General features: G+C 37.6%; 1 protein-coding gene across 1 annotated transcript in view; it reads left to right on the top strand.

Moving 5' to 3' along the window:
* Window positions 1-27,603, top strand: part of ABCC4 (ATP binding cassette subfamily C member 4) — a 143,709-nt gene that overhangs the window by 21,821 nt on the left and 94,285 nt on the right. Inside the window, exons 9-19 of the mRNA XM_026854788.1 lie at window positions 205-309; window positions 4,584-4,673; window positions 5,015-5,206; window positions 6,746-6,840; window positions 6,947-7,033; window positions 17,415-17,511; window positions 18,612-18,827; window positions 20,780-20,920; window positions 22,295-22,332; window positions 23,251-23,351; window positions 26,291-26,437. Coding sequence (XP_026710589.1) covers window positions 205-309; window positions 4,584-4,673; window positions 5,015-5,206; window positions 6,746-6,840; window positions 6,947-7,033; window positions 17,415-17,511; window positions 18,612-18,827; window positions 20,780-20,920; window positions 22,295-22,332; window positions 23,251-23,351; window positions 26,291-26,437 — 1,309 coding nt within the window. The remainder of the gene's footprint in view (window positions 1-204; window positions 310-4,583; window positions 4,674-5,014; window positions 5,207-6,745; window positions 6,841-6,946; window positions 7,034-17,414; window positions 17,512-18,611; window positions 18,828-20,779; window positions 20,921-22,294; window positions 22,333-23,250; window positions 23,352-26,290; window positions 26,438-27,603) is intronic.

Below are 27,603 nucleotides of genomic sequence, written 5' to 3'. Positions count from 1 at the left end.
GCGGGGGAGTTAGCTTCTTAGAGGTACACTGTTGGAGTTGAGCATTTCTTTGGAAATGTAATTCCTTAATCAGTTTGTGGTTGTTTATCCTCCTTCCCCCCATAATTATTGTTCTATATGCTGCTTCCAAAAACAAGTGCTTGGGTTCCTTTCCCATTCTCAGTCTCACATTAGGCAATATCCTGTGCTTTTCTTTTATTGCAGAACTTTCTGATACTTGATGAGGTCTCACACTTCAAGCCACAACTGCATGGTAACAGTGAGAATGTCATTCTTCATGTTCAAGATTTGACTTGCTATTGGGATAAGGTAAATTTGCTTCTACTAAATGTAATGTATATTGGTGCTGTAGGCATTTTTAAGTCTAGAAAGCAGTATGGCTATGTATAGTGTGGTGATGTTTTATATTCCATCTTTTGTGTATTAGAATCCTTTTAGTATGTTAAGCTAACTCTGTAGAATAGTACTGAAAACACTTATCAACTGTATCTTAAAAGTAGCTATTCCTGAATATTACACTAAATGAAAATATGTGCGTTTCTGTGTGAAAATATCTCTTGTTAAACAGCACTGTATTGTAGCTGAGATACTTAAATCGGAATTAAGGACAGACAGCACAGTAAAGTGGCCTTAGCATGTGGGTTGGGTTTATTTTGAACTGAATGCTGATCAGTCCATTAGTCTATAAACAGTACAATATTACACTTATCATAACAGATTTGAAAGCTTTAGAGACTAGTCTGCATGTATGTATTACTCTGTGTATTTTAATTGAGACTGTTCAGCTATGAATTGTTCTCTGCTTAAAATGCACCAAACCCATGAAAACGACTAGAAAATGGGACAATACATGGGTGATAAATCTATTATGTATCCTTTTCTGTAAGCAAGACAAAGATTGATTGTTGTTTCGGTTTTAAAACTGCAATTACTATGGTAAGCAGCAATTTGTGATATATTGTTTGGGCTATTACGAGCTGCCGGTATCCTTGCACAAGGGAATCTTCAGTCTCCACAAGAAATGCTGGAAGCTCTAAAAATGAATTTTGCATATAAATATAATGCAACTAAAACATGTCACATATTTCCCTTTATATACCCTCTTCCCTTACATGTGCTGTGTCCTAAGGAAGTTAAATTGTGAAAACATATGTGAAGATCTACCTACTACTATTACTCAGCTACAAAAGAAAATTGCTGTATTTACTTTCTCAGAATTGTCTCTGTGACATAAATCTTTGAGACAATGAACAAATTTTTAAAAATTAATTGATAGGAAAAACTTGATGTGAATGCATTATAAATGCAAAATGGAATGTATTTCTTAATCTTTGTTTTCTTCCCAAACCAACATTGGTATCAGTGTTAACAATTTATAGGAAATGGTTGCATAATATGCCCATAAAATGGCTTTTGTGTTTTTCATTAGTTGTTTATATTGCATAAAGCAGGACAGCATGACTGGAATTACTGGTTTCCTTTTGATTTTAAAAAACCCAAACCAAGAAACTACCCACCAAACTCTTAATGTAACTTTCATTTTGATACTTAATTGCAGTGTGCATGGGAGAAGAATAGTTCTCCCAGGACTACTAAGAGCTGCTCAGAACATTTCTGTTATATACACTTAAAATGATGCAAAACAATTCTATAGAGTTGCTCACTGAAAAGGTGATGAGTTCTGAGAGAGAGGTGTTACAAAGGATAATAATATGCTATCCTTTGTCAAGTAACTAACTTAGCTTGCTACCCTCTCAAGGTTTCTCAAGACTGTTTGGATCTCTATACAGACGCTGTACAGCTGGATGATAATTTTTTTTATTTCTAAAGATCATGAGCCAAAAGAGATACTAAAAAAACCCAACAACCCACAAATCCAAAATCACTGAAAGTAAAAAAGAGATTACTAGCTAGACTTTTGGGAAAATAACATAGTGTATTGTATTACAGTTTATCAATTATAAAGATAAAAACTAATTAATTTATGGTCACACTCTTGTTTTGCTAAGGCAAGTATTATCTTGAGTACCGCATGCTAGTCCGATAACCCACATGGAAGTAGGGTTTCACTGAGGGTTTTTAATGATGTGCCTTGAGTTTACAGAACAGTCTGTCTGCTCAACTGAACAACTTCAGATTTGAAATTCAAGCATTTGAACAGAGGCCAAATTTGTCCCTTGTAATCTTAGTCACTTAAATGAGGAGCATAAGTAGTATAGTACTTCCATGCAATATATGATCTCTGCATCCCTCAGATGGGATGAATTGCTTCTTTTAACTGTAGGATGTGTAAGGTCTGCTCAAGCATACCTAAGGAGTTGCTGTCCCTGGAGGAATCATTCTTCTTATGTCCTCCTGTCCTCGCACTCTGTGTCTCTGTTCCCTTCCTTGTGGTGTTAATGCTTGTATGTATGACCCTGTGATGAACCTGTTCAGAGGGATAAAACAATAGAAAATGAATCACTGCTAATGTGATTTGTTTTCTCATAGCTGAGTCCCATGACCATTCTGATTGCAAGGTTAAGCAAGAGCAAGTGGCAGAAGAAGGGAAATGAAACACGGATAGTTGACAGGGCACAGGAGAGCTGGGACATTTGTGATAATGAGCTGTCAGATGAACTTAACTGTAATATTAGTCTGTGCTCTGATTTAAGTGGCTCAGTTTAGTGCCTAAAAATAAGTGTGATGAGTTCAGGACAAATTGTCTTTAATGAATGCTGTTTTGCTAAAATGCCATGTCCCTTAGGTGTTTGTGGCCATGCTGTTTGTTTGCATTACTACTTTGTATATATTCTTACAATACTGCTTTAATATACAATACTTGGGAAATAGTTTAAAAACTTTTAAAAAATTTTCTATAATGTTTTTAGGCTCTTATGATATACTTTTTTAAATACCTGAGTGTGGGAGGAAATATCTTTGCACATTTGTGAATACAGAAGCACAGCCTCAATGTCTAAAGAAGGGCCTGTGTGTCTGAAAGCTTACTTACTTTTTCTATGTAGATTAATTGATTTAATAAAAGATACAAACTTTGCATTAAAGAAAAATCCAACCTTGGCTGCCATACCATAAGTTGGTAGAGTTCTGCTGACCTTAGCACTAGCTGAACACTTGAACTGTGTACGCTGGGCTGAGAAATTAAATTCATGCTAAAACGCTGATTGAAAGTAGAGGGTGGAGAAAAAAAAAGCCGCATTGATGCCACCTTGTGGAAATTAATAATAGCAACAAAAGTAGTTTTGTAGAGTTGCACAATATAAACAAGTTTGGGTTCTCACAGTGTGACTCTGATACTGTGTGAACCCTGTGGTGCTTTTGCAATATTCAGTGGGAGCTGTGATGGGGGACGTGCAGCTCTGAGCTCTAGGTACAGTGCTGCTTAACCAAGTATTTCTCCTGGTGTGACTGGACATGTGCATGCTAGCCCAGCTCTCCCAGCTGTCATTGGTGTGGATGGATGCTATACTTGTGTTTCTCCCTAATAATTTGAAACGAATTGCAAGCTTCCCCTTTTTGCAGTCCCAGAACTTGGTTATGTGGCGACCTCTTCAGTCTCTTGAGCTTCAAACTGTGGCTGCAGATTTTAAATAGTCTGCAAGCTGTCAGGAGGCACACTAGGTATTCTTCACCTTGCTCTTCCTTCTTGAGGCTGGGTTTTTGTTTGGTCCTTTAATAGAAATACTTTTTTTTTCTTAAGTGCATATACTTTCCTCTTTGCATTTTAGTGTCAGTCATACTTAGTGCGATCTAAGATGCATGTAAGGGAAGATCCTGTTACAAGGGTGTTTTGCTTTAATGAGAGGGAGCTGCACCAGGCCCTTAGGAATTGTGGTTTAGCATAGCTATTAAAGACATGAGCATCCTTTTGTTTCACAAGAAATGGGTGTTTTTGCAGCCTTGATAGGAGAGGTGAAAAGTATGTTGGGAAACAAGTTCTTATCAGTAGCGTACTAAAAAGAAATATTAAACAAACAGTCCTATGGTATTGTATTATCACACAAATAGCCCATTATGTTGTATGTGAAAAGTTTCTGAGAATCCACGATATACAAGATGAAGTTGTATAAAATCAGATGGTGTTTCTCTCTTTTCACTTTGGCTAGAGGGTTGACTAGAACAAACACAGACCTGGCTTTCCTGGGGCTCCGAGAGAGCTTCATCTGCCCCCCTTTTCCAGCATTTGTCCAGCTACTTGGAGTCATTGGGCGTGCTGTGCTGGCACCATGAGTGCCAGTGTGATGGCCGGCAGAGAGCTCATGTTCCCTAGGCTGCTTCCCCAGCCTCGTGCTGAGCTGCAGTGAGGATGTGTGGGCTTTGAGGAAGCACTGCTGATGCTGCCCTTGGGTTCCTTACTCTTTGAACACTGTTTTATCTGTGTTACTTGTTTGTGGTGAAGGATCAGGGCCTTTCAAAAGTGTTTGTGAATTACTGAAGTGTCAAACTGTATGCCTGAAAATATGGTGGGCATATGGGTTGCTAGTTTATAGTGGTTTCTGTGCGTTGTTTTCTGTTTCTAAAGAGTTGTTCTGATGGTGTGTATTTCATTACTGAGGAAGCCTGACTTTTTCTCAAATCCACAGAGTTTAGAAAGCCCAGCACTTCAACAAGTATCATTTACCGTCAGACGAGGGGAATTATTGGCTGTGGTTGGTCCTGTAGGAGCTGGAAAAGTAAGTCAATGTTTGCTCAATTCTGTGGGGTTTTTATGAGTCTGTTGAATGTGACTTGAAACTTTCTGTGTATAATAACATGTTTCACATCAAGATACTGGCATTCAGGAAAGGCAGATGTCCTTCTGGAGGTGGGGAGGAGGTGGTTCAGAGTTAAACAACACTTTGTACGTTGCTTCTAGACTGCATGTGAAGAGTACTAGTGCTCTTCTGCTGCTAGCATTAGTTTGAATGACAGGGTGAAGTAGGCCATCATGCCAGTAAACACTGCTCGGTCTCTGTGATGTCTTTAATGCAATTAAACTTTTCAATTTTTATTTTATTTCTTTAATCTTTTCCAGTCTTCACTCTTAAGTGCTGTGCTTGGTGAGCTTCCTAAAGACAAAGGTTTGATAAACGTTACTGGAAGAATTGCCTATGTTTCCCAGCAGCCTTGGGTGTTTTCTGGTACAGTAAGAAGTAATATACTGTTTGACAAGGAATATGAGAAAGAAAAATATGAAAAAGTTTTAAAAGTCTGTGCTCTTAAAAAGGTATGTTTTTCTCTTTGTGTGTTTTATTTTCATGATCTTTATTTTTATTTAATGTTCTTTCAGACTTGGGGTACATGTTGCAATCTATAATATTTAGAATTGATTATTATTAGTAGCATGCGAAATCCTATTGCTTAATAATATGTGCGATTATTTTTGACATTTGTGTGTAAGCACATTCTTGTAATTCCTAAATATTTCACTAGAGGGAGCTGTAGTTTATATGAAGCACAGACAAATTTGGAAAAAGCTATTCCCAATTATTTAATTTCATAATCACATTTAGCCTTTTTCAGTGGCATTGTGGTAGATCTGTGTGTAAATGCACTAAAAGGTGGCAAATAAATGATCAAGCTAGCGCTATTTTGTGACTTCCATTTTGTAAATATTTTATACGCTTTAAAAAAAAATGTCATTTGTGTCATGTATTGTGCGTTGCTAACGGCTATCAAAAGAACCTTAGTGCTATATGTGGGAGAACTTGCTGAGCCCAAGTAGTTTTATAAAAAAATATTTCTGAAAGGTCTATGCGCAAAGGAGTTTGTGACATGAGATACGGAAGAGGATTAAGCCAGATTTGTCAAGAAACAGACATTTTGCTTGGCAGCTAAAAAGGTTTTATGCAGCATGTTATGATATTCCTGTCAGCAGCGACACAGGTGAAAAGCAGATGGTTACTGCGATGAAAATTTTTTGCAAGGTTTTTTACACATGGTAGATAGAGTTTTAATATCTCGTGCTGATATTTAGTCATATGCTGTTGTCTAAACTTAAGGTTTTAGTGACTTTAAAAGACAGCAAACTGCATTTAAAAAAAACCCACTTCATACTTGATGGTAGATTTGCTTTCATAGTTTTCTTTCAAATTTATGTATCTTATAAAAGCTGTGAATAAACTTTCAGAATATGTTATATAGCTTAATATAAAACTTCTGTTGAGAATAGTATTCTTCCTGAATAAGAATTACAATATTATGACATAATAATGCAATTTTGTTCTCTTACTTGTAGTCCCAAACCCTGTAAATAAACCAAATTTGTCTGATGAATGTTGTGGTTATTTTTCTTGGATATATTGCAGTAAGAATAAAAGTAATGCAATTTTTAGGGACATTTGCAAATTAAAGATAATTTACTGATAATAGTTCAGGCTTTTTTTATTGCGACAGCTCATTTTGTCTAGTAAATAATAATTAATTTACTGTTATACTTCATAAGTTTTAGTTTGATTTTATGAATTGACAGCAAATATTCCTTGTAAGCACTAAGAATAGTAGTCCACTTCCCTTTGGCAAAGCTGTAGAAATAGTGAACTTTAAGATCTCGCCTATTTTTCCTCCTTTCTTGATTATCTTTTGCTGAAGGTACAAAGTCATAAAGTACCTGTAGATATTTCATTTAGTATGAATCCTTGTATTTCAATGTGAGATAAATTAATATATTTCAAATAAGAAAATGTTGAAGCAGCTTTGTCAGTCTTTGAAGTTAAAATGATTTAAAAAAAAAAATATCTTGCTGTCTGTTCTTTAACGTTCACAGGACTTGGAATTATTAGAAAATGGTGACCTAACAGTAATAGGAGATCGTGGAGCTACACTGAGCGGAGGACAGAAGGCCCGTGTAAACCTGGCCAGGCTAGTGTTTTTTGCTGTTTCTAAAATTTACAAATTGTCAGACATTAGTGGCTGAAGTAAACAGATGTAAAACTTTATGATACTGACTTTTATTTAACCCTTTTAGAGCTGTGTATCAGGATGCAGACATCTATCTTTTGGATGATCCACTAAGTGCAGTAGATGCTGAAGTTGGAAGACATTTGTTTGAAAAGTATGTTACTGCTTTATTTTCATTTAAAATATAATTGTTATCTTCTAACTCCTTATAGAAAAACTTGAGAAAGCATTTTTTGGGGAAGTGTATCTCTTCACAAAACGTAATGCATTCACTTTCAACATTTATTTTTCCTCTATTTTATGTATTTGGAAGAGGTATAGTTTTTTTCCTGTGTGTGTCTTTCATTTTCTACTTTATTTTAAAAAGACCCATAAAAGTCTATTTTGAAGATACTATAATTAGAATTATTCTTAGGGAATATATGGCATTTTCTTGAGGAAAATGTCAGATTTCATACATGAGCATGGGGGTTTCTGAATACTAATACTGCGTGAAGAATAACGTAGGATGGTATTTTCAATCACTTCTTAGTTTGCTGCAGCTTTATTTATGTAGTAATAAACACTTGAATTAAGTGGCTAAAGAAAAGGACAGAACTCTCTTAGATTCTTGAGTGATTTTTCATTTTGGTTCTGGAATGGTTGAAATTTCTCTCAGGTAGGTGAAACAGGGAACTGTGGCCCTGTTTCTGTGGAGAGCAGAAGTAGAGGAAAAAAGAATATATAAGTTTACCATGAAAGAGAGAGATACTGGACCTTCCTCCATTCCTGAAGAAATAGGACGGTGTTCATTGAAAATCAGGTTCCCATCTCAGTAAATTTCCTCTTCTCTGTCTCTGTCTGCTTTCAAACTGCCTAATATACGGCATGTAGCGTGTATGAGAATAATCCAGTTATTCCTAGCTTGTGTTTTGTCCTTGCTTCTTCATAGCTTGTGGCTCTTGGTATCAAAGGGTATAATCTATAATTTATTAGAACAAATGCAGTCGACTTTGGTTGAAACATTAATTGAGAGTATTTTCTTGAGTGTACTTACATCCTTTGAATTCCATGCTTCAAATACATGAATTGATTTGGTTTTACTGTTGTTTCCTCCTCTCCATCACTAGACAATCGTAAAAACTTGTCTTGCAGAAATGGTCGTAGAATTTGCATTGACTAGCATTGCATGCATGTTCTTTTTCCCCAGATTGGGAAGCTTTTAGTATCTAAATTTGAAAATTGTACATCCTATTGATGCTTGCAGTTTCAAATCTGGAGATCCTTCTGAAACCCCATCAACATTTTGTTTTATTTTCTTGATTTCTTCAAATGGCTACTGTTTATTTCTGTTAGCCAGTATGGAGTAAGAGTTTTATGATGTGTAGACTTCATGTTCATTATTTTGTGCAGAATCATTTTCACTTGCCACAACTGATAGTTTGTTACTTCTGTAGTTCACATACTCTAAGAAATTCTTGTTGCGGCTATCTAGGCTTTAGCTGCTGCTTTTCTGTTTCTTTACGACTGCTCTCTACAGGCCCAGCATCTGAGTTCTGAAAGTGCGCCTGCCTGAGCTGTTAGCCTGTCTCTCCCTTAAGTCTTAAGGCCTCTTCACAAAGAGGAAAACAGGGGAGTACAGTAGTGCCTTGTAAAGGAGAGTTGACTCTTCAATTTATTCTAGGTTTTATGTGAGCTGTGACATTGGGAGCATCTATATCCTACTGCAAAACTAGAAGTCTGGATTTCTGTATGCACAGAACTGTAAAGGAGCTAGAAACCATTGCTCTGCAAGCACAGTGTATGTTTTGCTGATAAATGTATGGAGATGAGGAGGAATAAGGAGATTATCTCAGAGAATTTGAAACTCGGAAAACTAGTTGGAGTTCTTGCTTTACTTTTGTTTACTTTTTCTGACCAACTCCAGATCAGTTTGAGCAAAAAGGAAAAAAGTAGGATCAAGGCATTTTGTGGAAAAAGTGGACTGGGTGGAATAGTAGTAGCAAGGAACACTGAGCAATGCCTCCTGGTTCAAGATCCTAAGGGAGGGCTTTTTTACAAACAGAAGTTGTTTTCTGAGGCCTTCATGACAGCTATAGAAGGTGCTGGGAATAGTGGGGAGAGTGTTATGTTCAGTAGCTCACTTTGAAAAACAAGGCAGGGCATGTATCTTTAATGCTTCCTGAATAGTGCTAGAAATGTGGAGAAGAGAGAGCACTCGGGCAAGAATGATTTCTTAGAACATGGTGCTGAGGAATGTCTGAGAACCACTTCATACAAGCTGCCCCCAGGAGTCCAAACCGCGAGGCATAAAACAATGGATGAGATGGAAGAAACAGGGAATTATTTAATGAAAATCTGAAGTGGGTATTGTTTGGTTCACTCGCGCTTTTTTTTTTTTGTAATTTTATATTAATGTTTAATTTTTTTAGAAGTGTCTAGTCTTTGTGTTTACATCAAAGATAGGTATGTTCCGAGTGATTCCCCAAGGCTACTGTCTGTGGATGGCTGGTTCATTACATTTGCTGCTTCTCCCTGTTCTGTTCAGCTCCTGCAGTAAACAGTTTAAAATACATAAATACTTTTTAAATGAGAAAGAATACAAGTAGCACAGCTCCAGTGGGAAAACAGTCCATGGTATTATTAATAAGGGATTGTGTCTCTTAAAAATTCCTCTATAATACAGACAAGTTGTTCTGTAAATGATGGAGCAGATAAAGCCAGATTTCCAGTGAATTCCTCTCTCCTGGTCAGATTCCTTGGGGCCTAGTAAGGTATAAACTGGAGATTGCTTATTTTTGTGTTATTTGTAGCTGCTTCTTCCTTTGAACTCTCTTAATAGTTAACGGAAAGCATGCTTCAGCCTTTTCTCAATTGGGAGCAGCAGTATAATTCTCTGGTTTTGTATATGTGTGTATGTATATGAAAATATGCATATATTATATATAGATTTAAAAAAAAAAATCTTTTCATTACCTTTTAAGGAATGTGTTGTTTTGAAATGAGGGACAGCCATACAGATACAGTGGCATGTTTCCTTGTGTGATGAAATTTGGAATAGCCTGTGTTGTTCTGAGAAAATCATACAGTTGTCGTTAGATCCCAAGAAATTTCCTTCTCTCCCTGTACATATTTGTAAACATATTTCTGTAGATTATATGGTTTGAGATCTTTCATTGGATAGAAATTAAATTGTGTCATGTCAGTGATACTGACTCAAAAATGGTGTTTTTAAGAGTGAGATTTATATTCTGTCAGTCTGTTGAGACAGATGCTCTTCTGTAGGTATTGTTCTTCCCTTGTATCTTTTCCAGTTACAGAAGCTGTTGATGATCAGCCTGATTTCTTTCTGTTCCTCATCTGTGCTTGTGAGAGTAGACAGAGTTGCATGACGGTTTGGGAATCTTTTAAAATCAGACCTAAAGTTGTGATGATCCCTGGGAGTGGTATGCTAGTGTATCATTCCTACTATCAAACAGAGTTCTGCAAATCTTTTTTTGTTTTAACAGGAAGCTGTTTTGAATGTATGGTCATTTGTCTTCTCTCTCAGTTTTGCCTCTGGAGCTAGATAAAAGCTGCAGAAGAACCCACTGCATTTATCACAGCACAATAATCAACTTCAGCATTTATTCAGATGGAGCACCTTTGTACTAGGCAATGACCTCCCACAGGAATCAAGGGACATGTAACTGGGCAAGGGATCATGTGGCAACCATGTGTTGAGGCTGATCAGAGAGTCACCTGGCAAGTTGACCAGGTGTCCTGAAAGCTGAAGGAAGCTCTCTCTCCATTGCCATCTGAGGTGACTGAGCATTCCTCTGCAAGAGAGGGAAGGGAGCAGGCATGGGTTTGTAGCAAAGGTGTCCTTTGTCATTACAGAAAAAGGTGAGGAAGAATTGAACTGATGGCGAAGGAGAGCAGGAAATTCCATCATGCAAAGGGTATGGATTAAGAGGTCCTGAATTTCTCAGTGTGTTCTTACCTAAGCCCCAGAAGTGTTTGAAGGGAGAAGCAAAATGAAGTGGGGAAAATGAGGAAAAGAGGTTGTGGGTTTTTTTTAATTAGATATACAGATCTGAATATTTACTTTGTCTGTTTAAAGTAATTCGATTTTTTTAAACCCTTAGGAGTCCATGAATGCTTCCATCTCCTATGTCTCAAAGTTTGTAGGTCTCCTGTAATGTTGGAACTTTGAGGAAAAAGTGCTGTTATGGTGGTGTAGGTAATTAAAAACAAGTGGAGCTCATCAGTCTTGTAAAACTAGCAGATAAAAGCTAGTATGTCTTGTTTCTGTAGAGGGATTACGGACACAATCAGTGAGTCAGAGGAACCAAGCAAAGATAACCTTGGCATGTACTTTCCAATGCTGTGTTTAAAGGCATATACATATTACATGCTTTATCCAGTGGTAACAAGTGTACAAGGGAGTTGGTGTGTAAATTAAAGGATTTCATTTTGCTCCCTTGCCGGTGGGATCTCTCTAAATCAAGGATAGCTCTAAGATTTCCCACTTTGTGTTTCATACCTGGACCATACTCATGATGTCTCTGATACCACTGCAGTCATTATAGCCCTAATGAGAAGTACTGGGCAAACTTGAATGCCCTGTACATCTTTTTTGTATTACAGGTGTTGATCTTAAAAACGTATTAGTTATACCTTTACATTTAGATGATACAATTGAAATTTGTTGAACTTCGTTGTGTTTATTGTAGGGAATATATTTAAGAGGTATGAACACATGATAGTAATGTTGCTTGAGATTTTGGGGTTTGGGTTTTTCTGTGTGTGTTTTTTTTTTTTTTTTTTTTCCAGAAAGTGAAAAGCGTAAGTGTGGTTGCTGTACGTTGTGTTTTCAAAAACTGTAACATTTTACTGGTTTTGCTTTGCAGAAATGCATGTGGGGTTGGTTTTGTTGTTTTTTGTTTTAAATCACGCAATATAAAAGAAAAAAAAAACCACTTGCAGAACCCCAGTGCAGTTGCGTGCTTTAGAGTGCAGTTGCGTGCTTTAGAGTGCAGTTGCGTGCTTTAGAGTGCAGTTGCGTGCAGTTGCAAAACAGTATTATGAATACTAAACCAGAAATGGGCTTTGGAGGGAGGTATGCAAATTCATGTAGGAGAAGTTCATGAAGAGCTACTTAAACAGTAAGATTTCTGGCTCAGAAAGTCCCTGATAAATGGACTCTGGAAGCTGGAAATGTGTATCAAAGGAAGCATCACTATATATTTGCTTATATACTTTTTTTCAGTCATCCACTGCTGACTGGTGCCTGGGACAGGGTAGTGGATTTTGTGGAGCAGTTGTCCTTATGCATTAGTCCAGTGGAGACTGGAACTTGTCATGAGATGGAGAGAAATGGTTAGCAAGATAAGTACAGAAATAGAAACAGCGTAGCAGTGTCTGTGTTCTTTTTGTCTCTGGCAAACATACCACACCTTTTTTTTTTTTTTTTTTTTTTTTTTTTGGGGAGTTGTCTTCTCTAAACCACTTAAATTTAAAGGGAAAGGAGAGGAAAGCAAATGTAGTAAGTAAATTAATATAACGAAGGCGTTATGCCTGTGAGCACTTAGGCATGTGCTTTAATTTAATTTTAATGGTTATTTCCATTGAAACAAATGTAAGTATTAACTAGAATAAGGTTAAACTTGCATGCAAACTTTCAAAAAGGAGAGACAAAAAGAATGGTAAGGAAGAAAGTGGAATCATTAAAGAGGAGACACTTTGCAGAGGTGAAAGAAAGCTGGTTCTTGGAGATAAAAACTTAAAAAAGATTAAAGAACAACTTGTCTCAAAGAAAATAAAACCTGATAGGGAAGAAAGAAGAAATGAAGATTCATATGCATGAAAGTGTCAAGACACTGCTTGTGCACAGAGGAGCACTGTTTTGTTGTAGGCTCCCTTCTGAGTGTCTTCTGCTGCATGTTCTGCAGCATCAAAGCTCAAGCTAATTTATTTTTTTTAATTTTATAGAAGCTTGCTGTCAAAGTGCAGTGAGTTTTTAAAATGGATGATAGTATACCGTTACTGAGGTTTGTTAAAGCATTGGTTGATTGGTTGGTTATTTTTGTTGAATTGGAAAAGTGTAATTTCTGAAGAGATCTCTCCTGAGTCTGGTATATTCCTGATGATGAATGAAGGTCATTGATGCTACATTTTCAGGTGATAGAAAACAGGCAATACTTAAGGCAGTTTGGAGACAGACAGGGATTTGGAAAGTCTTGCTTAAGGATGTGAATTAATAGATGTGTGCATCAGGGATAAGTGCAAAGTTTTGACTTCATGAACACACAATGAGCAGGGATCAGTAGTTTGGCAGTTTTATGGAAAAGGAGGTACAGATTGAGTTAGATCACAAATCCAGTATGTCAGCAACGCCATGCTCTTGTTAAGCAAAGAGTGCCCTGGGATTTATGACCAGTACTGCATCTGGCAGTACAGGTAAAGTAACCCTCCTACTATGTTTTGTACCTGTAAGGTTTCAACTGGAAAAATGTTTCAATTTTGTGCATTTCCAAAAAATGTAGACCAGCTTCAGACTCCAGTGTAGTCATCAAGAACATTCAGGTGTCAAGGGTGGGGAAGAAAAAAAAAAGAAAAAAAAAAAAGACAAAACTGTTGTCACTTAGAAGAAAAAAGTAGTCTGTTTGGGGGAGTTTTGGGGTTTTTTTCCTTGTCTGGAGAAGAAGGACTTAATGTGTGAAGGGACTGTGTACACAGAAATAATCTGGTCTATTGACCTTTGGAAATTAGTGGATTGAAATTCCACCAAAAGATGTAAGCTTGGACTTCAGAGAAAAATTTTGTAATGGTGAAAGTAGCTTGCCCTGGAATACGTTTTCAAGGGTGCTGAAGTTTCTGTTGCCAAGTTTAAACAACCCATTCAACATCTGTCAGGAATGCTTTTAAGTTTAGATACTTGGGGAAGAGGATGCAACTTTCATAGTCCTTCATCCCCCTCTTCCTTGTACTGAAGAAGCTGAAGAACCTTTGGGTCTTCTCTGTTTGAATCTCATCTGTCTGAGTGCACACGTGTTTGTGTGTGTGCACGCTTGTGTATTTAATGAATGTGCACTGGCAACTGCAATTTGTGCAGTAATTTGTCCTGTTGTCATGCATTACATGTGCTCACAGTCTAACTAACAGTAGGCCTCTCAAGACCAAGAGAAGTACAAGAAAGGTGAATTTCTTGTGGTTTTTAACAATGTATAAAAAGGTGGTGGTAGTTCGAGGCGTACTCCTGCAGACATCTCAGCCCTTGGACCGGGTATGGCCACTGTTGAGGCAGGCTTTCTCTGAAATCTCTGTATCGTCAGTGAGAAAGGGAGACACTTGCATGTGGTGGTTCACCTATAATTGGGTGTTTCACTAGAACTGATGGTTGCTTTTCTTCAGCTCCACAGAGCAGTAGTTCTAAAAATAGATGCATGATGCAACTAAGCCTTAGTGAACCAGTTAAAAACATAAACACAGACTATTTTGGGGGGGTTTGTTTTTTTCTTTTTCAGTTCTAAGTCAATACCAAGTTTTCACTAAATTCAGTGAGCTCTCTGAGTTTTGTGCCAGCCCTTTTATCATATTCAGTTTTGCTGAGCCTCTCTTTGAACTCTGGCTTCAGTCTTCTGTGGCAGCCAAGGCACCATACAAACATAACGCTTACTGTAAACTGCAGAATGGATGTTGTCAAATGGGAGAGAGAATATTTAAAAAAAAAAAAAAAAAAAAAAAAAAAGGTTTTGAACCTAAACCTCAAGTAGTTTGGTATTTTGAAACAGACATTAGGTATATACTTAGTATTTGACTAGTTTTGTAACTTCTGTGCTTGATGATGATACAGTATTTTAAATGGCAAAATTTTCTAGTGAGCTGTCTGAGCAGTGAGTTGTTTAACTCAGTAATAGATCTAAGTATATGCTCTTTGTTGAGATTTTTTCCTCCGTGTGCTTGTGCCAGTGAATTGTGACAACAATTTTTCTACTCACCTGTTATCAACAAACTATTCAGCTAGCTTCTTTCTACCCAGATAGACATGAAATCGAGAATTGTTGTTTTTTTTAAAAATTCTCAATTGAATGACCTGATACATCAGTGGAAATATATATTTCCACAGAGGTCATTCTGTCCCAAGATCAAGATCACGCAGGATGCTGTGCTGACAGCTCTGGTTCTAATTGGCTTGGTCTGATGCTGTGATAACCCACTTTTTTTTTTTTTCCCCCCTCTTTTTTTTTTTTTTTGCCTCCAAATGCAAACTTGAAGTGCAGTGGTCTCACCATGACTCAGGATCAAAATTTAAAGGTTTTTAGCCATTGGATTTTTTAGTGGCTAGTTTGTCCCAGTAAGCTATTAGACATACATCTGGCACACAGAAAATCTAGTGATCAAAGTGGTATATAGGATGTGGGACTATGTAAGGGAATTCCATGGTGAATACTTGATATATTATGTTTTGGCCATAATAATTTGTCCTGCTAGGCAAGTAAATAACCTGTAGCCTCTCTGATCTTTGTCTAGTTCTCTGCACAGGTTTTGTTGAAGATTATGTTTTGTTGCATGTCTTCAGCTGGTGCTTTAGTTGTCATGTGGCTTGTTTCAGTGACTGCTCAGAGGGTGGATGGTAACCACACCAGAATAATACTCCCACGAAGAGCTTGGTGTATAGATAGTTGCAGCTGCTCAAATAGTTATGCAGCTGCAAATACCTTGATTAATTGTTACCTTGGCTACCTAAGAATGACATCATGGGTTTATAGGTACTTTTTGAATGCTGCATAGCAAGCATGTAACTTGTCAGGCAGAATGTTGCTTTTAACTTTCTGCACAGTTTATTTGGAACACTATAATATACTTTCTGCATGTAATTATGCTGACTAGTACTGCTATTAACCATTTTATAGTACTCTACTTTCTACAGTCTTTGTAGGAGTGGTAAAATAGATGTTAAAAGCTGTGTAGGGAGATAATTGAATATACAACATGAATGCATGAAACACAGTAAGCATTATGATGATATTGCTATTAAGATAATGGTTTTTTTTCTGCCTTACTCCTCTTACTGCTTATTTGCATTTCTGCTTTGAATTTGTACTACTGGATTGCTGTGGTTTTGCTTGTGTCTTTTGGAGACTGGAGAGAGAGAATTTGGGAGGGGGCGTGGGGTGGTGTTTGTTTTGTGGTGAGTGCTACCCTTCTTTGTCATGTTAGCAAATGGGAATTAGCATGTTAGTGAAAATCAGCCAACAGGGGCAGATCTGTGAAGAAAAACGTGCGATGCCAAGGTCCCAGTGCAGTTCAGAAGGTTATGCTTTGAGCTGTCTGCAGCCTGGCCCTTCAGGCTTCATTCCTCATCAGCTGAATACAGATGAGGGGTGCTACTGAAATGTGTGTTCCCACTTTGTTTTGTCTAGAAGTCCACTTCATGGGCCCCAGTACTACTCAACAGTACAAGCAACAGCAGATTGAGTTGAGACAACTAGGAGATCTTAAAAAAGGCACTCCTGATACAAATGGAAAATGCAAATGTATACACCTTCACTGAACACTTCAGTTCTAGACAGTATCAGTTTTCCTTGTTTTCTTAAGATAATGAATACTTGAGAAAGGGACCTCCTCTCGAAGGGTTTGTCTCCTTGCTGTTGTACTGTGGGGATGAAGGCAATTAAGAGTGTTAGTAGTGTTGGGTGTTGGATTACAATTGTGTCTCAGCTGTCCCTGTTGTACATGAAGAGCATGTTTGCAGGCCTCTTTGCTTGTAAACCATTGCTCCACTGCTATATTTTTGGTTGGGGTTTTTTGTTTTTTTGGTTTGGTTTTTTTTGGCTCTGGCAACCTTTCAAGGCTCTACTAAAAAGATACCAGATACTTTTTCTGCTAAAATTGTATGGGATTGAACTGCACTTGCCAACTGGTTCTGGTGTGCCCAGTTCCTCCTTCATTTCTCTCTTCAAATCACAAACTTCTGGGGAAGCCTCTAGGGTAAGCAGGCAAGGTACTTGGAGAGGAAGGTAAACCCTGCTTCCATGGGAGAGGTGGTTGAAGGATCTTGCTCCTCTACCTCAGTGCATACCTGGATGTAGGTCAAATCAGTAGTACTGTTTACTTCTCCAGAACTCTCACTGGCTCACTGTTATAGCTGCTGTGAAAGCTCATCTCAGAGAAATTACTTTTATTTACTGTATTTTTCCATAATTGTCCACAGTATGTTGCTCTGCTTTCTCTTTCTGTTAGTTTAATTTTTGTTAAATACCTTCTTTGCAATTCAGCTTATGACATGTACATTTGTTAGGAGGATGCTTAAGGCAATTTTGATGAAGTGTCCTTATGATATTTCCGTCTCTTTCACCCCAGACCAGAAATATGAAATTTCTCTTCCGTACCTTGAAAACTTAAAAAGTTAAATAAGGAAAATGTTTAAGTGTAATTTTTATAAATGTAATAAGCATGAACATATTTTTTTATTTTAAACATTGTATAGTTGAATAGAAGATGTTTTTCAGAAATAGTCAAAATGCTTTAGGATCCTTTATTTTTTAATTAATTTTTCCATCTCTTTGCAGATGTATTTGTCAGGCCTTACATCAGAAGATCTCTGTTTTGGTCACTCACCAATTGCAATATCTCCGTGCTGCAAATCAGATTTTAATTTTGAAAGATGTAAGTGATTTTAGTGTTTATATCTCACGTATTTCTAATTATCCTTTTTGATCTAGGAATGGAAAACAAACAGTTAAATACTCTTATTTTTAGTTTGTAAATATATTTTTTTGTCTACTAATGACCATGTATGGTTTTTTAAAAGATTAATAATTATTAATTAAGTTGATTTTTCTTAGAATACCTTACCTGAAAAATCTGTTTCTGAATTTTGTTATGCATATATGTAATATTACATACTGTGTTTTTCTTACATATATATAAAATATATTGTGAGAGAATTACTTAGTTTGATACTATGTTAATGCTTGGCTTTTATTCTTGTTTCTTACACTTTTGTGTGAATTAAGAACTTCATTGATTTTGCAACCAGTCCATTTTTTAAATTAAGGCTGAGAAATGGTCACAGATAGCTTTGAGAATGAGCAGGCCTTCAGCAAAACTGATTCCTTCCAAACTGTATTGTACCAGATATTCATGGGTAGAGGGGAGATGCAAGATCTTCAGCTGGTTTGGGGGATTTTTTTAAAGGTTGGCTAGTGAAGTACTTCAAATTACTTTTCATGCATCACAAAGTTGCAAAAAGGACATTAGCTGTCTTTTTCCTTCCATTCAGATCTCTTTAAAAGTTACAGTAGCTTTCTAGAAATTAGTTTGTGATAGAGCTGTAAGAAGTGGAGAAATGGTTTAGCTTGCTCCTTGCAGATCTGTGAGGACCAGAAAATTAAGCTAGTATTTACCCCTAGCATGGTGTAAAAAGACTGATGTTTATGCATGTAGTTCAATAGCTTGTCCTAAAGCTGCATGGCAGTCTCCCACAGCTTCTTCAAGGAGGTAAATCTTTGTAACTAGGACTTTTATCATCCCATTTGTATGCTCCTTGGCCTTGTTAGCTGCCGGGAAGAGACTGGTTAGAGGGTGAAGAGCCTGTTTCTGCTCTTCTAAACGAGGAGCTGATAGTTAGAGCCTTCAGCTCAGTTACTGCAGTGAGATGAGCGCTCAGCAACTGCAGAACCTCAGAGGCAGCAAGGGTAGATAGGAAAAATTGTCCTTTACAAAAAGTGTATAATGAAGATAATCAAAGCTTATATTAATTGTAGGGTAAAATGGTGGGGAAAGCTACCTATGCAGAGTTCCTGAGATCTGGCATCGACTTTGCTTCCCTTTTGAAAAAAGATGAGGAGGTAGAGCAGCTGTCGGTTCCAGGAACCCCCAACCTGAAGTCTGCCCGCAGCCGAACCTTCTCCGAGTCCTCAGTCTGGTCCCAGGATTCTTCTGTCCACTCACAGAAAGATGGAGCAGTGGAACAACCACCTGTGAGTGCTCAAAGGATACATGTGTCTCGATTCTTGTCTGGCTGGTTTTTAACTTAATCTTCAACAAGAGCTTTCACTGCTGCATTGAATTTCAGTGTTGGATGGGTTGCCTTAGCAGGTGAGAGCTCGCATACAGTGGATCTGCCCAGCGCTGTGCTTGGCTGGCAGTCCTGCAACCTGTGCTGCAGAGGGCAGGCATCCCACAGCTCTGTGCTGTTCTGTTCAAACCCAGCAGAGTGAGTTTGTTCAGGTTCAGCATCAGCTCTGCTGGATGCAGAAAGGATCGCTGTAGCTGTCCAGAGATATCGCACTGTGCTTCCTTCATCTCGTCCTCTGATAGTGGTGCTTTAAAGGGCCAGCACCACTGTATTGGGTGGGTTCTGTCTGTTTGTGTAGTGCTGAGCTCAGATGAATACTTTCCCTGAATCCTGAGCTCTGGAAAATGCATGCAGAAGTAGTGGCTTTAGACAAGGTCTACATTTGCATGACTGGTGTTAACATACCCACTTGACCTGGCCCTGAGGGCATAACCTTAGGACACCACTGTGTTGCTCTCCCCAACCCTTCTATTGGTGAAAACGGAACACATGGTATGGTGCCAGCTTGACTTCCAGGTGCCTTGTTATCTCTTGATCTGTACAGTGCAAAAGTAGCCGTAAGGTTTCTCTACCAGAGGTGGCCTTCTGCTGGTGTCCTTGCATTCACACAGAACAACACAGGAGCCCTGTGGCACTGCTAGGCTTGTGCTAGCACTGCATCCATGGAACACATGGAACAAATGGAACAAGTAATCCCTGCGAGTCCCTGATGATTGTCACTGTTATGATATGGGTATATATTATTTCTTTTTCTTTTCTATAATGAAAAGCAGTGAGATTAAAAAAATAAAAAAGAATACTACAGACTTTTTCATACCTTTTTAGAGGAATGGTTTTATGCCCCAAAGCAGTAAACTTATCTGATACTATTAATGTCCCAGCGGCAACTGCACTATTAAATCCACAAAAGTGTGCCAAACGTTTTGGCAGCATTAAAGCTGTTTGATGGGGACAGGGGTGGAGGGATGGGGGATGGGACTGAAGAAACAAAAAACCAAGATAGGCTTCTCTTCTTTTATGGGTAAGTGGAATTTCTCCTTTCACATCTGAGTCATGTCTGTTGATTCCCCTCCTCTTGTACAGCCATGTCTGCTGACAACAGAATCAACTGTTATGTGCCCACTGACCTGGCACTAGTTTTCCTATCACATATACTGCTAAAAAAAAAATAAATTATGGCAGTTTGTTTATTTGAATAGTTCTTTTACCTTCTTTATATCTGTCTCATTTCTTTCCTTTTCTGTCTTTCAGTTTCCCCCATCCATTGTTTGCTTAACTTGACTTCTCATTTGTCATTTTACTTGTTTTTCCTACTAACAGATGCTTTGTTGGTACTTAGAAGGGGACGATTAGAACTTTATGGGGAATTTGTTACTCTGGGCATATGTTGATTGGTTTTGGTTCATACTTGCAGAATAGTATTTGCTTTAAACGCTTTTCTGAAAGGAAAGGTTACACACGCTTGCATTCTGAAAAAAGAATCTTTTCCAAGTCAAGGCCTTAGTTTCCAGAGCTGTTATGACTGAAGGTAGTATATAAGAAAAAAACCTGGTTTATCAGTCAGAGTAAACATTTCTGGCTGTAAATGAAGTCATGTTACATTCTGTGATGCAGTGCAAAATAAAATCCCCACGGTGTCATTTTGCAGAATAGGTTTTTCAGTATTACTGCAGTGAGACTAATTTTTTTTTTTGTCAAAGCTATAGTTTCAATAATTAAAGTTTTTATATGTGTAATCACTTTATCTCCTTATTTAATTGTTTGCCAATTCTGAACCTTGACTTTCAAGTGGCTTAGTCTCAATCTGTAACTGCAAGGTTGATGTTCTTTATTCTGTGTTCTTTTTTTTTTCAGGCTGAAAATGCACTGGCTGCAATGCCAGAGGAGAGTCGCTCTGAGGGAAAAATAAACTTTAAGGTTTACAGAAAATACTTCACTGCAGGAGCAAACTACTTTGTGATTTTTATACTTTTAGTATTCAATATTTTGGCACAGGTAAGTTGTTCGGAGCCACAAATAATACTGAATGTATTTTGGGTTTGCCTTTTTTCTTTCTTTTTCTTGTTAACATAGTGTATACTTGTTACTGTGATGTTTCATCTGAAATGTTTGGGAGCATGGTGTTTCTTAATAATTGTCATATTTGCAATCAGAGTTTTTCTATCAGCATGGAATTTTGGTACAGCATTGAGAGGTCTTGCACTGATACTTATTTCAACAGTTTTAATACTTTATTGTAATTATTTTTCTGGCAGCATGCCACAGAAGTTATAAGCCAGTCTAATTTTTGGAGACAGAGAACAAAATCATAAAATGTATAAAGTAGTGTTTAACAAACCTGAACAGTCAATATGTCTTCAGTTGAGGGGAGGGTAAAGAGATTTACTGGTTATGGGAAGACAGAGTCTGACGGAAGTGTTAAAAGAAAAGCTCATCTGCTGATAAGCGCAGGTAATATGAAGGGCTAGAAGGGAGGCTCACTGTTTAGTAGAATAAGAAAGTGAGGAAGAGGATAGGCAAATATTGTGTGTAATGCAGATTGTAGCAGGTATGTAAAAGAATTTTTAAACATGGAAAATTATTTTGAAACTTACTGAAAGAAATGGTAGGCTGAGGAAGCTGCATGAAGATAGCTTATTGCCTTTTTCTGTGTTTCCTGCAGAGAAAGCTTAAATTCATTTCATGGAAATGATTGGTCTTGGCTGTAAAAAATAGTCTATATATTTAGACATGTTACTTCCTTTTTCTTTGTCCTTGAATTGAGTCTATTGGGAAGATAGCTGAGCAAGATCAAATCTCTGCAGTAGACCGCCCAGAACTTCAAATTCACGTGAACAGAGGTGTATTTTGAGATAAATAACCCTGTTACAAGTTTGTAGTCACAGAAGGAAGGTGGCAGTAGGAGTTTTTCTCTTCCTATCTTCTCTCATCCTCCTTCAACCCTGTTTCTGGTAATTATCTCCTGTAAACACAAATTTCTGGACTGGTAACATCAGAAAGTTTGTTAATCAAAAAGCATTTTGGAATATCTCTAGTAGCAAATTTAGGAACTGAAAAAATGAATTCTTTAATGTGCAATTAACATACATTAGGAAGAGCTACTATATTTTGTTTGCTTGAGTGTATTGCTTTCCTTTAGTTTACTATCATGTAAGGTAATTTAAGGTAACTTCTTTCTTTGTAGATGGTTCTTATGCATCTTCTAATGTGCTTTGCAAATTGCTGCTGGTCTTGAAAGACTGGATGGCATACTTTCCTGAATATGTGATGTTTTCCCAGAGAACATGAAAGAATAGCAAGGAAATTTAACTTTACAATGTTTTTTTTCATTTTGTAAGATGATTCTTATATTTGCCTCTTTTGCTTAAGGTGGCGTATGTGCTCCAGGACTGGTGGCTTTCTTACTGGTAAGTTGAAGATAACTGGTCAGTCATTTCTGCCTTTTCAGTCAAGTGTTGTTTGCCTAATAGAAGTCAGTATTGTATAGGTGGTGGTGGTGGTGGTGGTAAACCTGTTCTAGAAAACTTCAGAATATCATAGAATCATATCATAGAATGGTTTGGGTTGAAAGTGACCCTGAAGATCATTTAGTTCCAACCCCCCTGCCATGGGCAGGACACCATCCACTAGCCCAGGTTGCTCCAAGCCCCGTCCAACCTGGCCGTGAACACTGCCAGGGAGGGGGCAGCCACAGCTTCTATGGGCAACCTGTTCCTGTGTCTCACCACCTTCACATTAAAGAATTTCTTCCTTATATCTAATCTACCCTCTTTCAGTTTAAAATTGTTATCCCTTGTCCTATCCACTACACTCCCTGATAAAGAATCCCTCCCCATCTTTCCTGTAGCCCCCTTTAAGTACTGGAAGGCTGCTATAAGGTCTCCCTGGAGCCTTCTCTTCTCCAGGCTGGACAACCCCAACTCTTGGCCTGTCCTCATGAGGAAGGTGCTCCAGCCCCCTTATCATCTTTGTGGCCTCCTCTGGACCCACTCAAGCAGGTTTATGCCCTTCTTATGTTGGGGGCTCCAGAATTGAGCATAGTACTCAAGGTGGGGTCTCATAGGAGAGGAATAGAGGAGGAGAATATGCTTGATCTTTTTCTGATCTCTGCTCATTTTGTGTGGGGGAAAAAAAATTAACTTTATGCTGAAGTGTAGCCTGTGATTGCTTCTACTCATGGTGTGATTTGTGATAACATCAGTGCACGTGATCTTTTGAACTAAAGATTTCAACAGAGTTGAGTCCAGAAACGATTGAACATAGTGCAAATGAATATTTGCTGAATGTGATTTGATGATAGTTATCTTCTGTATGCATTTCCACAGGGCAAATCATCAAGAAAAGTTGAATGTCACAACAAATGGAAATAATGGAGCAAATGAGACTGAACACCTAGACCTTAATTTTTATTTGGGAATTTACGCAGGTAATTACACATGCATGTGTATATGTCTGAAGAACTGTTCATTATCTGACCTATCATAATAAACAGTTTTGAAAGGTGCAAAGCAATGGCAATGTGGGGAAATGTGATTTCCAGCAGTAACTGAATAATGTTTTAACAGATTAGGAGCCCGAGTCTTGCTTCCTGACTAAATTAATTGGAATAAATAACATCTAAAAATCTAACAGAAGAAACAGGTTGAATGCAGACTCTTAATTTGCTTTGACTGGATTTTGTAAAGTAAACTAGGAATTAAGTATTCAAAAAGCCAGTCACTGTAAGGTTGTGGTTATTGTCTATACTAATAGGTCATTGAGCTAAATCCTTCAGTCATTATATGGATGGGCAAGAGGGATTAGAAATGGATCTTCATTCTGTGCTGTTCTAAAACTTGGCATGGCTACATTCCTTCTGAAGTTCCATAGCAAAAGAACCAGCTTTTATAAAGCATCCTAGATGGGTATGCAAAGCAGGATGTTAAAAACATTTCAATATATTTCAGTAGGTAGCCATATGCTTCTATTCAACCATATGGTTCTATCCAGAAAGGTGCATTTATCCTTGTATTCAGGCATCCAAACATCTTAAAATATTGCTCTGAAAGGTAGTAAAAATTGGCATGGAAAAATCGTGTGTGGAAATACGCTCTCAGACTCGTGCTATTAGCAGTTCTTGTAGTGTACGGTTTTGTGTGACATGGTAATGTCTTGACAGAGATGTAAACGATAGGTCTGAGAACAGGTGGAATACCAGAAGAATATGCTTTGAATGTATTCAGAAACATCTCTCATGAGTGAGGATAGGTGGAAGATTTTTTTGTTTTGGATTTTTGGGGGGAATCCACGTGATCTTAGTGCTTGACCGAAAACATTGTGCTTATCCTGGGAAGCAACAATTTAGGAGCCAGATATACTTGGCTCTTATTTTCTCTGTGTAATGTCTTATTTCATGAACCGTTCCAGTGGATTGCACAGTATGATTAAATGTGGCAAACTTGGTTTTCTCTGACCATATAACCTAAATCATGTTACAGAAAATTTTATCCTTTAAGGAAATTTCTTTTTCTAGATAGCAGAACAGCAAAAGTTACCTTTATATTGAAATGTTCAGATAGCTTAGTGAGATATTTGCAATAGTTGAACAGACAGCACTGACTTACAAAATTGTAAGTGCAGTTGGAAAAGTTATAAAAAGATGGCACATTTCATATGAAGTGCATGATAATCTAACAACTTTTTCTACAACCTCTGAAGCTGTATAAAATAATTTAACATTTTAATTTTGATTCTCAATGGAAAAAGAAAAAAAAATTGCCATGGTAGCTCCTTCCTAGTGCTTATTGTTTGAGACATGACAGATTTAGAAGAGTAAAATTTCTGTTAATGGGAAACCCCACTGGCTAGAACTGAGGCACCAATTCCACACCTTTTCTGTAAAGTGAGTGTGCAAAGAGTCCTTGCCTCTCATACTGAGGTGGTAAGCTTGTAAATGGGGAAAGCTAAAACCTTCAGTGTGAGAGACTCCAGATGAAGGACTGGAAAGTCTCATTCCTCCTACTTCTCCCTGGCCATTAGGGTCTTTTCAGGTGATTTGTTTGGTGAGGGTCATACCAGCAGCTTCCAGTAGCTTCCAAGCCTGAGTGAAGTTGTACAGAAATGTGGGGACCCCTGGGTGTGCTCACTCTCTTTCCACCACTCCTGCAGACTGCTGTTAGGCATGGGCTCTGCCACAGCCTTCTGCGTAGTACCTCTTCTGTTCCCTTTTTGCATGACCCACTTTTCTGTCTAGGTATGTGCAGTTACTCTTGGAAAAGTTGTTTTCTTTTACCTGGCCTGGAATACAGCAGTCAGGGTTAAGTCAAACAAGCTCTCATCTCAGCCACACGCTTTTTTCTTAAAAACAGCACCACATGGAACATGGGTAATAAATTGCGAGCAGACAAATGAAGTAGCGGTACCTTTTCTTGCATCCTGGGAGGGTACAGCACTAAGCAGGATGGAATAACTGATTGACTTAACCACGTCGTATTAACTTAAAACCTCACTGTTTTATGTTGATAGGGTCTAACTTAAGGGTGTCCTCAAAGCCTGAGCATCTGGGCTTGTGGTGGCTATGCTTAGTTTCCACAGCAGATTACCTGGAGCCTGGAAGCACCTTCACTGTTCACCTTCATTGACTAGGAATTTGGGCAGCCACATTGAAGATTACACACAGCAAACAGAGAAGCACCAATCTCATTCTTTGTTTCCACCTTTTGCCCTGTAGCACCCCTGTCTTGTAACTGGAGATGTGCCCAGAAGAAAGACAAACAGTCTGCAGACCAACTCCCTAGAAGGGTTCTATTTCACATGGCATAAGGAATGCATCTTATACTGTGTTAAAGAAATACACATAATTTAAATGATTTGATGTGGTTTACAGGGGGAAGAATGGCATGAGTGGTTTGGGCTGACTGAGAATAACACGAGGTTGTCTCTAAATAGCCGTGTATATATTACTTGGTTAATACCTGCTGGCAAATGTTGAATCTTCACAGTGACCTCTGCAAGCCACAATTATACACGGCACTGTGAAATGAATTTCTTTGCAAAGCTGTTATGCAGGAGGTTTTAATACAGATTTATTTCATGGGTTAACAGACATTTCCTACATTTCTATAAAGTACCAATTCTTTAAAACCAAAAAAGAGAAATTGCTTAAAGTGATGATACGATAGTAGCTGAAGCTAGTGACAAATAGAAGATAACCTGTTCTATACTCAGTCTGAGACCCTAGGCTTATGTTTGGATCCCTGCTATATACAGAAGTCAACAAAATTTGGTTTTAGTTGTTTTATTTTTAAGTTCTTTTCCTTTTGAAAGATCCATATGTGTATGCATGCTCCGTCCATGTTTGTGTTGTTTTTTTTTTTTTAATTTCAGGTTTAACAGTGGCTACAATACTGTTTGGCATAATAAGAAGTCTTCTGGTGTTTCAAGTTCTTGTTAATTCTGGTCAGACTTTGCACAACAAAATGTTTCAATCCATTTTGAAAGCTCCTGTCTTGTTTTTTGACAGAAATCCTATAGGTAAGTTTAATAGTAAAAAAGCCCTTAACATTTAATGTACCTCATTGATTATGTTAACTGTTGTATTTGTGGGCAATTATGATTTTATTTGTGTGGCTTTTTGCTTCTTTTACTTAAAATCTTTAAGTTTAACAGTGTGGTCTTTTGAAATTCAAAAGTCTTACTGCTGGTTGATAATTTTGGCTTCCTGGTGGTTGATCTTACTCTCTTCAGATGCAGTCTACAGAAAGATGAATTATCTGTTGCTTTGGTGTTGTACATTGACCTGCTACTTGCATTGCCATTCTGATTCAGTTACACAGGGGTCTCTTACATATGCTGCATGTATATGCATGCATTTTGTGGGTATGCCTTTCTTGTGCTTTTCTGTGGAAGCTTAACCCCAACAGTCATTTTCCCTTTTAAAAAGTAATTCTAAGCATGTGTGGTAATTCACAGTTTTGAGAAACTGTGTATCTTCCAGAATGCACAACAGCATAAAGCTTACAATTTAAAACTGTAATCCAGACCCTTATGTTCTTAAAAAAAAAAAAAAAAAAAAAAAAAAAAAAATTTGTTTAAATAGGCAGTTAGTAGGGATTTATTTATGTATGTCATGGGGATAGTTGGCTTTTAATTCCTGTCAGGAAGTAACTCTACAGTGTCAGAGACAGTTTCGGCACAAAGAATACCCAAGTTCAGAGGTGCTCCCTAGCATTGTACATTTGGCATTGTTGAATGTACCGCTCTTGCCAAATGTTATAAAATGTTATAAACATTGAAAAAAAAAACCCTAACACAACAAAATAACTAGCTACGTTTCAGTGTATGCAGTTCAGAAAAGGATGATGATGTGGATTGGCACTACGGTATGCAGATATTTTGTCTTGTGAATGGGATAATGGCTGTAGTATACACCACCCACTCTGTGGTGTCTCAAGAACAAGTTCCATGTTATTATTATTATGGTTGATAATGATAGGCAAAACAGAATATAACTTCTAGGCAAAATCAGATGAATTTTCTTTTATTTTCTATATTTATAAGTTGTATGGTTTAGATGGTCTGCCTAAGAAATTTTAAGTACTTATACTTCAGAAGTGCTTTTATTTCATAATTATTAATGAAATTTCTAAATATACTCATTGTAAAGCACATTATAATCTGTTGCTCTGTCAGCATGAGAC

This window comes from Athene cunicularia (genome assembly GCF_003259725.1).
Source record: "Athene cunicularia isolate RWA chromosome 1 unlocalized genomic scaffold, athCun1 chr1_part1, whole genome shotgun sequence".
Taxonomy (NCBI): domain Eukaryota; kingdom Metazoa; phylum Chordata; class Aves; order Strigiformes; family Strigidae; genus Athene; species Athene cunicularia.
The sequence above is the reverse complement of the archived record's forward strand: the minus strand, read 5'-3'. Positions and strand labels throughout refer to the sequence as shown.